The sequence below is a fragment of the Bombina bombina genome, chromosome 5 (genome assembly GCF_027579735.1).
Source record: "Bombina bombina isolate aBomBom1 chromosome 5, aBomBom1.pri, whole genome shotgun sequence".
NCBI classification, from domain to species: domain Eukaryota; kingdom Metazoa; phylum Chordata; class Amphibia; order Anura; family Bombinatoridae; genus Bombina; species Bombina bombina.
The window spans coordinates 908887421-908899920 of NC_069503.1; the positions used below are offsets into that span (position 1 = coordinate 908887421).

Below are 12500 nucleotides of genomic sequence, written 5' to 3' on the forward strand. Positions count from 1 at the left end.
TGCATAATCAACAAATGCATGTTGAGAAGACAATGCAATAGCACTTAGTCTGAACTTCAAATGAGTAGCAGATTTTTGTTAAATAAATTGCAAAGTTATGTCTATTTCCACTCCCCCTGTATCATGTGACAGCCATCAGCCAATCACAAATGCATATACGTATATGCTGTGAATTTTTGCACATTCTCAGTAGGAATTGGTGACTCAAAAACTGTAAATATAAAAAGACTGCACATTTTGTTAATGTTAGTAAATTGGAAAGTTGTTTAAAATTGCATGCTGTATCTGAATCATGAAGTTTAATTTTGACTTGAGTGTCCCTTTAAACTAATACTTAGTTGGAGCACCTTTTGATTTTATTACAGCACTCATTTTTGGGTATGAGCCTATCAGCATGGCACATCTTGACATGGCAAGATTTGCCCACTCTTCTTTGCAAAAACACTCCAAATCAGTCCGATTGTGAGGGCATCTCCTGTGCACAGCCCTCTTCAGATCACCCCACAGATTTTCGATTGGATTCAGGTCTGGGCTCTGGCTGGGCCATTCCAAAACTTTAATCTTCTTCTGGTGAAGCCATTCCTTTGTTGATTTGGATGTATGCTTTGGGTCGTTGTCATGCTGAAAGATGAAGTTCCTCTTCATGTTCAGCTTTCCAGCAGAAGCCTGAAGGTTTTGTGTCACTATTGACTGGTATTTGGAACTGTTCATAATTCCCTCTACCTTGACTAAGGCCCCAGTTCCAGCTGAAGAAAAACAGGCCCAAAGCATGATGCTACCACCACCATGCTTCACAGTGGGTATGGTGTTCTTTTGGTGATATGCAGTGTTGTTTTTTCGCCAAACATATCTTTTGGAATTATTGCCAAAAAGTTCAACCTTGGTTTCATCAGACCATATCACCTTTTCTCTTGTTAAGTGTATCCAGTCCACGGATCATCCATTACTTATGGAATATATTCTCCTTCCCAACAGGAAGTTGCAAGAGTCCACCCACAGCAAAGCTGCTATATAGCTCCTCCCCTAACTGCCATATTCAGTCATTCTCTTGCAAGCCTCAACATAGATAGGTCGTGAGAGTCTGTGGTGATTTATACTTAGTTTATTCTTCAATCAAAAGTTTGTTATTTTTAAATGGCACCGGAGTGTGCTGTTTTTCTCAGGCAGTATTTGGAAGAAGAATCTGCCTGCGTTTTTCTATGATCTTAGCAGACTTAACTGAGATCCATTTGCTGTTCTCACACATTCTGAGGAGTGAGGTACTTCAGAGGGGGAATGGCGTGCAGGTTTTCCTGCAGATAAGGTATGTGCAGTAAAATATTTTTCTAGGAATGGAATTGACTAAGAAAATACTGCTGATACCGAAGTAATGTAAGTAAAGCCTTAAATGCAGCGATAGCGACTGGTATCAGGCTTATTAATAGAGATACATACTCTTGTAAAAATGTGTTTTAAAACGTTTGCTGGCATGTTTAATCGTTTTTAACATATGTTTGGTGATAAAACTTATTGGGGCCTAAGTTTTTTCCACATGGCTGGCTTAAATTTTGCATAGAAACAGTTAACTGAAGCTTCCCACTGTTGTAATATGAGTGGGAGGGGCCTAATTTAGCGCTTTTTTGCGCAGTTAAAATTACAAAATGAATTATCCAGATTCCCTCAGCAGTCCCATGAATACTACAGGACATTTCTAAAGGGCTAAAAAGAGTTCCAAAATCGTTTATAGGGAAGGTAATCCACAGCTCTGCTGGGGCAGTTTTGTTGTGTCTGTTTTTAAAAACGTCTGTCGTTTTTTTGAACTGTTTTTTTGCATTAAGGGGTTAATCATCCATTTGCAAGTGGGTGCAATGCTCTGTTACCTTATTACACGTACTGTAAAAATGTCGTTTGTTTTACTGCCTTTTTTCACTGTTTTTCAAATTTTGACAAAATTTGTTTCTCTTAAAGGCACAGTAACGTTTTATATATTTGCTTGTTAACTTGATTTAAAGTGTTTTCCAAGCTTATTAGTCTCATTATTAGTCTGTTCTAACATGTCTGACATAGAGGAAGCTCTGTGTTCATTATGTTTTAAAGCCATGGTGGAACCCCATCTTAGAATGTGTACCAGATGTACTGATTTCATGTTAAACAATAAAGATAATTTTTTGTCTTTAAAAACATTATCACCAGAGGATTCTGTCGTGGGGGTAGTTATGCCGACTAACTCTCCCCACGTGTCAGACCTTTTGACTCCCGCTTTAGGGACTCACGCTCAAATGGCGCCAAGTACATCAAGGGCACCCATAGCGTTTATTTTACCAGGGGATTCTGTCGAGGGGAAAGTTATGCCGATTAACTCTCCCCACGTGTCAGACCCTTCGACTCACGCTCAAATGGCGCCAAGTACATCAAGGGCGTCCATAGCGTTTATTTTACAAGACATGGCAAAGGTGGTGAATAATACTCTGGCAGCAGTATTAGTCAGACTACCTGAAATTAAAGGAAAGCAGATAGCTCTGGGGGTAGATACAGAGCATACAGACGCTATAAGAACCATGTATGATACTACCTCACAATATGCTTAGTCTGTGGGTGATTTTTTTAACTCAGGGAAGATGATTTAACCTGATTCTGATATTTCTACATTTAAAATTTATGCTTGAGAACCTCCACTTGTTGCTCAGGGAGGCTTTGGCTGCACTGAATGAATGTGTACAATCGCAGGGCCAGAGAAATTGTGTAGACTGGATAAATAATATGCAGTGCCGGTGTGTACTGATGTTTTTACAATACCTAAAGAGGTTTACTAAAAATTTTTTTTAATAAGGAATGGGATAGACCAGGTGTGCCGTTCTCTTCCCCTCCTATTTTTTAGAAGAATGTTTTCTAATAGTTACCACCACACGGGACTTCTGGCAGACAGTTCCTAAGGTGGAGAGAAGAGTTTCTACTCTAGCTAAGCGTACCACTACCTCTGGCGAGGACAGTTGTGCTTTTTAGATCCAATGGATAAAAAATGTTTATTCAACAGGGTTTTATCCTGCAGCCCCTTGCATACATTGTTTCTGTCACTGCTGCTGCGGCATTCTGGGTTGAGTCTCTTGATGAGGCTTTACAGTTAGCGACTCCATTGGATGAATATATTTGACAAGCTTATGCTAGCCAATTCCTTTGTTTTCTGATGCCTTTGTTCATTTGACTAGACTAACGGCTAAGAATTCTGTTTTTTTACTATACTGGCGCGCAGAGCGCTATGGCTTATATCATGGTCAGCTGTCGTGACTTTAATAAATAAGCTACTTAACTTCCCTTCAAGGGGCAGACCCTATTCGGGCCTGGTTTGAAGGAGATTATTGCTTATATCACTGGAGGAATGGGTCATGCCCTTCCTCAGGATAGGAATCAGGGCCAAAAAAAGGTCTAATTTTCGTGCCTTTTAAAACTTCAGGGCAGGTGTGGCATCCACTTCCTCTAAGGCAAAACAAGAGGGAATTTTTGCTCAGTCCAAGGCGGTCTGGAGACAATTGGACCTGGAACAAAGATAAGCAGGCCAAGGAGCCTGCTGCTGCCTCTAAGGCAGCATGAAGGAACGGACCCCTATCCGGTAACGGATCCTATAGGGGGCAGACTTTCATTCTTCGCCCTGGCGTGGGCAAGAGATGCCCAGGATCCCTAGGCATTGGAATTTATATCCCAGAGATATCTTCTGGATTTCAAAGATTCCCCCCCCCCAAAAAAAAGGGGAGATTTCGCCTTTCACAATTATCTGCAAACCAGATAAAGAAGGAGGCATTCTTACATTGTGTACGAGATCCATCCAGTTCCAAGAGAGGAACAGGGACAGAGTTTTTACTCAAATCTGTTTGTGGTTCCCAAGGTGAGGGAACCTTCAGACCTATTTTGGATCTAAAGATCTTAAACAAATTCCTCAGAATTCCGTCATTTAAGATGGAATCTATTCGTACCATCTTAACTATGATCCAGGAGAGTCAATAGAGGACTACAATGGATTTGAAGGATGCTTATCCTCACATTGTGATGCATAAAGATCACCTTCGTTTTTCAGGTTTGCCTTTCTAGACGGGCATTACCCGTTTGTAGCTCTTTCCTTTGGGATATCTACAGCCCCAAGAATCTTTATGGAGGTTCTGGGGTCGCTTTGGCGGTCCTTAGGCCGCGGGGCATAGAAGTGGCCCCTTAGTTAGACGACATCCTGATACAGGCGTCAAACATCCAAATTGCCAAGTCTCATACGGACTTAGTACTGGCATTTCTGAGATCACATGGGTGGAAAGTGAACAAGGAAAGAGTTCTCTATCCCCAATCTCAAGGGTTTCCCTCCTAGGCACTCTGATAGATTCTGTAGAAATGAAAATTTACCTGACTGAGTCCAGGTTGTCAAAGTTTCTAAATTTCTGCCGTGTTTTTCATCCCATCCGCTCCCTTCGGTGGCTCAGTACATGAATGAAATCGGCTTAATAGGTAGCGGCAAGGGACATAGTACCGTTTGCACGTCTACATTTCAGACCGCTGCAACTATGCATGCTCAGTCAGAGGAACGGGGATTACACAGATTTGTCCCCCTGTTGAACCTGGACCAAGAGACCAGAGATTCTCTTCTCTGGTGACTGTCGGGTCCATCTGTCCAAGGTTATGACCTTCCGCAGGTCAGATGGGACAATTGTTACAATGGATGCCAGCCTTTTAGGTTGGGATGCAGTCTGGAACTCCCTGAAGGCTCAGGGATAGTGGACTTAGGAGGAGACCCTCCTTCTAATAAATATTCTGGGAGTGATATTCCATGCTCTTCAGACTTGGCCTCAGTTAGCAACTCTGAGGTACATCATACTCGGTCGGACAATATACACGACTGTGGCTTACATCAGCCATCAAGGGGGAACAGAAGTTCCCTAGTGATGTTAGAAGTCTTACAATAATTCACTGGACAGAGACTCACTCTTGTCTATCAGCTATCCATATCCCAGGTGTTGAGAACTGGGAGGTGGATTTTCTAAGTCGTCAGACTTTTCTTCCGGGGGAGTGGGATTTCCTTTGGAGGTCAAGACCAAGCAGGAGAGGGCTTTGGTGTTTTTGACAGCGCCTGCGTAGCCACGCAGGACCTGGTATGCAGATCTGGTGGACATGTCATCCTTTCCATCACGGTCTATGCTTCTGAGACAGGTCCCTCTACCTCAGGGTCCTTTCAACCATCTAAATAGAATCAATCTGAGATGGACTGCCTGGAGACTGAACGCTTGATGTTATCAAAGCATGGCTTCTCCGAGTCAGTCATTGATACCTTAATACAGACATGAAAGCCTGTCTCTAGGAAAATTGAACATAGAAATGGTGTAAATATCTGATTGTTATGAATTCAAGGGTTACTCATGGAGTAAAGCCTGGATTCCCAGGATATTATCTTTTCTCCAAGATGTTTTTGAGAAAAGGGTTGTCAGCTAATTCCTTAAAAGGGACAGATTTTTACTCTGTCTATTTTTTTGCACCAGCGTCTGGCAGGTATTCTAGACGTTCAGGCATTTGGTCAGGCTTTGGTTAGATCCAAGCCTGTGTTTAAAACTTGCTCCACCATGGAGCTTAAACCTGGTTCTTAAGGCTCTTCAAGAAGTTCCGTTTGAACCTTTTTTTTGTTCCATAGATATCAATCTTTATCTTGGAAAGTTCCTTTTGGGTAGCTATTTCCTCGACTCGTAGAGTCTCCAAGTTATCTGTGTTACAATGTGATTCTCCTTATCTGGTCCTTCGTACGGATAAAGTAGTCCTGCGTACCAACCTGGGTTTTTTTCCTAAGGTGGTATCTAACAAGAACATCACTCAAGAGATAGTTGTTCCATGCTTGTATCCTAATCCTTCCTCAAAGAAGGAACGTCTATTACACAATATTGGACGTGGTTTGTGCTTGAAAGTTTTACTTACAAGCTACTACAGTTTTCATCAAACGTTCACCTTGTTTGTTGTCTATTCTGGACAGAGGAGAGGTCAAAAGACTTCAGCAGCCTCTCTGTCTTTTTGGTTAAAAAGCATAATTCATTTAGCTTATGAGTCTGCTGGACAGCAGCCTCCTGAAGGGATTGCAGCTCATTCTACTAGAGCTGTGGTTTTCACTTGGGCCTTTTTTAAATGTGGCTTCTGTTGAACAGATTTACAAGACGGAGTCTTGGTCTGCGCTTCATACTTTTTCAAATTTAACAAATTTGATACCTTGCTTCTTCGGAGGCTATTTTTGGGAGAAAGGTGTTTTTTTTTTTTTTTACAGGCAGTGGTAACTTCCGTTTAAGTACCTGCCTTGTCCCTCCCATCATCCGTGTACTTTAACTTTGGTATTGGTATTCCATAAGTAATGGATGATCCGTGGACTGGATACACTTAACAAGAGAAAACATAATTTATGCTTACCTGATAAATTTATTTCTCTTGTAGTGTATCCAGTCCACGGCCCGCCCTGTCACTTTAAGGCAGGTAATTTTTTCATTTGAACTACAGTCACCACTGCACCCTATGGTTTTTCCTTTCTCTGCATGTTTTCGGTCGAATGACTGAATATGGCAGTTAGGGGAGGAGCTATATAGCAGCTTTGCTGTGGGTGGACTCTTGCAACTTCCTGTTGGGAAGGAGAATATATTCCATAAGTAATGGATGATCCGTGGACTGGATACACTACAAGAGAAATAAATTTATCAGGTAAGCATAAATTATGTTTTTTCCACATGCTTTTGGGAGACTTCAGATGTGTTTTTGCTAAATTTAACTGGGCTTGGATGTTTTTCTTTGTAAGAAAAGGCTTCCGTCTTGCTGTCTACCCCAAAGCCCAAACATATGAAGAATACGGGAGATTGTTATCACATGTACTACACAGCCAGTACTTGCCAGATATTCCTGCAGCTCCTTTAATGTTGCTGTAGGCCTCTTGGTAGCCTCCCAGACCAGTTTTCTTCTCGTATTTTCATCAATTTTGGAGGGACATCCAGTTCTTGGTAATGTCATTGTTGTGCCATATGTTCTCCACTTGATGATGACTGTCTTCACTGTGTTCCATGGTATATCTAATGCCTTGGAAATTCTTTTGTACCCTTCTCCTGACTCATACCTTTTAACAATGAGATCCCTCTGATGCTTTGGAAGCTCTCTGCGGACCATGGCTTTTGTGTAGGACACGACAAAGAAAATGTCAGGAAAGACCTACTAGAACAGCTGAACTTTATTCAGGGTTAATCAGAGGCACTTTAAATTATGGCAGGTGTGTACTGACTCCTATTTAACATGATTTTGAATGTGATTGCTTAATTCTGAACACAGTTAAATCCCCTTATGCAGCCATATTTTAGTTCTTTTTGTTTACTTTCCTCCACCTTAAAGATTTCAGTTTGTTTTTCATTTGAGTTGTGTAGTTTATAGGTCACATTAAAGGTGGAAAAAGTTCTGAAATGATTTATCTTTGTCTCATTTTTTTACATCACAGAAACCTGCCATTTTAACAGGGGTGTGTAGACTTTTTATAGCCACTGTGCGTATGTTTTATTGTGTGTATGTGTATGTGTATATATATATATATATATATATATATAATCTCTCTCTCTCTGAAGAAAGGGGATATGGTCCCCAAAACGTCATAAATAAAGGCACGTAATGTAAAAGGTCCAGTGAGTGCAATCCATTTGTTTATTTGTATTCATATTTTTGCATGCACCCTGGGAAGCTGATCTAGATGTGCGAGTGCTCTCCAACTGCTCATACTATGTTTTAAAATAAAACCTATCCACAGCAGAATTCAGCATATTGGTTATTAAAACCACAGTAACTAAAATTAATCCTGCAGGATTCCCACTATAACTAGCAATGGAATCGCAATCATGCAGAAGTTACATCCCATGAACCATTACAAAAATGAAAGGAATATTGCCTAAACCAAAAAAGATAGTGCTGGGAAAAATAACTGTAGATAGGATAAATCGAATGAGAACCGATCCTCTGTATTGTAAAATATGTAGCCATATCTTATTACAAATTGTTAGTTACTCTTTTACCTTTGAGTAAAATGTAAAGTACAATTTAGTATAAAATATTTTTTGTTTTTAATTTGCTGTCTTGAATGAGCCGCCATTCTGCACTTCCATTTTATACTACTGCACGTCAAACCTTGCCAGGCATGTTTTTTTGAACTATAACCCGATGGCAACAGAGACATTTAATTTGAAATAGTGAGCTGCAGCATTAAATCCTTCTTTAAAAGAAGTTGAGGTGGGGACATTTTCTGTATACTAGACTGTCATTCCTAATGGCAATGTGAGCCTGACTTCCTGTATTTGTTAAACCAGGTATTTATATTTATAATCAGGATTTTTTTTATTGAACTGTATACAAGTTATGAATTTAAATATTGTGCCCCCATATCCTTATGAAACAAATTGATACAAAATTAAAATGACGACATAAGTGTGATAGGGGTTAAATGCATGGGATCAACCAATCAGAAGTGGCTCAAGCTAAAGTATATTGCTCCTCTGAGGTGTACTTTTAAATATGATGTAGAAGGGACATTCAAGTCAAAATTAAACTTTCATGATTCAGATAACATGCAGTTTTAAACAACAATTTTCCAATTTACTTTCATTAACTAACAAAATGGGGCACAGTCTTTTTGAGACACCAACTCCTGAGCATGTAAGAATTAACGGACTAAATGTAGATGCATTTGTGATTGGCTGATGGCAGTCATATGATACAAGGGGAGTGGAAAAAGACATAACTGATATTTGTCAGAAAAAAAACATCTACTACTCATTTAAAGTTCAGACTAAGTGCTATTGCATTGTCTTTATATCATGTTGATTATGCAAATCTACTGCATTTAGTGGTCTTTTAAACACAAGTGTGATGGCAACATGTTCTACTACATTAGTGTTAAACATATTCACACATTATTCTGTTCTTTTAAAGGAGTGTAGTTACAAAGCTACTTCTCAATTACAATTTTTAACTGCTTTAATTGAGTTACTGATCTTTGTTGTAACTTTGCAATTGGGATAATCAACTCCAATTTTGTTCTTCATTCTCTTTTATCCCTTTATTACCTATTCCCCAGTTTTGCACAGCCAACACAGTTATATTAATATACTTTTTACATCTGTGATTACCTTGTATTTAAGCCCCTAGACGGCCCCCTGATCACATGAATATTTTATTTATCTTTTGCCTTGCATTTCAGCCAATTAGTGCAGTGTGACCCATGGGATTGAGCACAGTGTTATCTATATGGCCCACATGAACTAGCAGTCTCCTGTTGTGAAAAGCAAAAAAAAGGATGTGATAAGAGGCTGTCTGTAGTGGCTTAAACAGGCAGAAATTTAGATGTTTAAATGTTATAAAGTATACTAGTTGGTAAGCCTGCCCAGAGGGCAGTCTTTATGTTGTAAATACAAACAATAAAAAATAGAACTACAGAAAAAAATATACACATTATCCCAAAATAAAAAATAAATAAACCTAATCACTATGAACCCCCCCAAAAAATAAAAACACCCCCTAATCTAATGCTAAACTACCAATAGCCCTTAAAAGGGCTTTTTGTAGGGCATTGCCCTAAGTTAAACGGCTCTTTTACATTAAAAATAAAGTCCCCCCTAACGGTAATCTCCCCCCTCCACCGAACACCCCAAAATAAAAAAGACTAACACTAAAAAATCCTAAACTACCCATTGCCCTGAAAAGGGCATTTGTATGCGCATTGAGCTCTTTTAAGAAAGCCCAAAAAAACCCTGTTAAAAAAAGAATTGGTTGTGCAATGCTGGGGAATGGGTAGTAAAGGTGGTATATAACTTTTTAAACAATAACTAACAATATTGTTGTTGACTTTAAAGGGACATGACACCTAACATTTTTCTTTGTAATTTAGACTATACATTTTCAAAGAGATTCCAATTTGCTTTAATCTCATGGTATTCTTTGTTTAAGAGATACCTAGATAGCTAGTGTGAACATTTCTGGGACAGTACATGACAGGAAAAATTGCTTCTACCCAGTGCTCTTGCAAATGTACTGATTATGTAAATGTAGGATTATTGCAAAACTACTGCCATATAGTGCTTTAGACCTCTGCACACTCCTGAGATTACTCTCCTGCTTTTCAACAAGGGGACAAAGAAAATTTGATAACAGAAGTATATTGGAAAGTTGATTAAAATGTCATGCACTATCTGAATCATGAAAGAAAAATGTTAGTCTTAAACCATGAAACAGACAGAGGGAAATAATGTCTGAAGGTAAATATAGATCTATATTGTAGCTGTATGCCTGCACCATGGATCTCTGTATTGATCTAGTGTGAGACAGCTGCACATGCTGCAAGTGAGTATAAGGTTCTATTCTTGCATGTTTAGCTGTGCTTTGGAGCAATGTTCCTCGGCTCAGTGTGATTGGTGATGACACAGCAGTGTGCATAAATATATAAAGGGCTAGATTTATCGAACAGGGGCATACATATGCGGCCCTGTCTGTCCCAGCTTGTCTCTGGCGGGCAGAAATCCGCTGGCGGAATTCATCATTGCATTTAGCGCAGACAGAGGGAAATAAAGTCTGAAGGTAAATATAGATCTATATTGTAGCTGTATGCCTGCACCATGGATCTCTGTATTGATCTAGTGTGAGACAGCTGCACATGCTGCAAGTGAGTATAAGGTTCTATTCTTGCATGTTTAGCTGTGCTTTGGAGCAATGTTCCTCGGCTCAGTGTGATTGGTGATGACACAGCAGTGTGCATAAATATATAAAGGGCTAGATTTATCGAACAGGGGCATACATATGCGGCCCTGTCTGTCCCAGCTTGTCTCTGGCGGGCAGAAGTCCGCTGGCGGAATTTATCATTGCATTTAGAGCAATTTTGTGCTTGTGTGCAATCCCTCACACAGCCAATCATGCGCAGGCAGGAGCTGTCTAGGGGAGATTGAAATTCTCCCCCTAAGTGGTGGAGAAGAGGGTAGGGATGACCGCTGCTTGATAAATCCTGACTGCAGGTTCCCTTGTGAGAACCTGCAGTCGTAGGAGAGGAGAAGGCTTGATAAATCGAGCCAATAATGGCATGAGCAGAGAAGGTAGCAGTTTCCTACTCAGAATAAGTTGTTTATAAAGAAATCTTGAACCATAAAGGGACATGAAACTCATTTTTTTCCTTTCTTTCAGGATTCAGAAAGCACATACAAATGTAAAAAACCAATTTACTTTATCAAATCAGCTTAGTGTTTTTTATATCTTTTGCTGAAGGAGCAGCAATGCTCCTACTGAGCGCTAGCTGAAAACATCTAGTTAGCCAATCACAAGAGACAAGTGTATGCAGACACCAATCACCAGCTAGCTCCCACTAGTGTAGGATATGTACATATTCCTTTTCAACAATGGATACTAAGAGAACAAAAACTTTTTGAAAATAGAAGTGTCTTAAAAGTGCATGTTCTATCTGAATTCTGCAAGTTTAATTTTGACTCTCATAATCCTTGAAGTCTTTTCTTGCATGTTTGTCTCTGGGATGTTGGGTCAGCTTAGGGGATCTCCCAAGGTTACTCCTCCTAGATTTACACATATTGGTGCTTTAATGTTAAAATAAAGAGAAGTTGTTTTAGGTCTTTATTTGCATTTTATTCTGGCATGTTTGTTTATAGATCGGTCTTATTTTTTTTATTTCAGCAACAAGACTGAGGGTGATGCCGGTGCTCAAAAGAAAAAAGTAATAAAGGCGAAACCTGAAGGTGCTGAAAACCCAGATGTAGAAAAAACCCCACCACTGTCTCCACCTCCAGAGGAAGAGGATGACTCCGGAGTACAGGTAATAATTGTCTACAGATTTGTGTGGGATTCATTCATTTAAGGACAAATAGATGAAAATGTTAAAGGTAGAAGACAATCTGATAAGCTTAAAGGGACATGAAACACGCATTGTTTGTCTTTCATTTTTCAGATAGAGCATCCTTCTTTAAATAACTTTCTAATTTACTTTGATCAATTGTGCTTGAACATATCCGTGTGCCAATGACAAGAGGCATATATGTGCAGCCTCCAATCAGCAGCTAGCTCCTAAACCTATCTAGGTATGCTTTTAAACAAAGGATCTAAAGGGAAAGTAAATTAGATAATAGAAGTAAATTGGAAAGTTGTTTAAAACGGTGTATGCTCACTCCAGATCATGAAAGAAAATAGTTTGCTTTCATGTCACTTTGAAGAGACAGTCTACACCAAAATTATTTAACAAGATAGGTAATGTCTTTACTACCCATTCCCCAGCTTTGCAGAACCAACATTGTTATATTAATATACTTTATAACTTTTAAACCTCTAAATATCTGCTTCTTTCTAAGCCACTACAGACACCCTCTTATCACATGACTTTTTATTTGCTTTTTACAACAGGAGACTGCTAGTTCTTGTGGGCAATATAGATAACATTGTGCTCAATCCCGAGAAGTACTAATTGGCTAACATGCAAGTCAATTGATAATAAATAGTCATGTGAT

General features: G+C 39.4%; 1 protein-coding gene across 1 annotated transcript in view; it reads left to right on the forward strand.

Moving 5' to 3' along the window:
* Nucleotides 1–12500, forward strand: part of CHD7 (chromodomain helicase DNA binding protein 7) — a 309908-nt gene that overhangs the window by 162286 nt on the left and 135122 nt on the right. Inside the window, 1 exon segment of the mRNA XM_053715068.1 lies at nucleotides 11677–11815. Coding sequence (XP_053571043.1) covers nucleotides 11677–11815 — 139 coding nt within the window.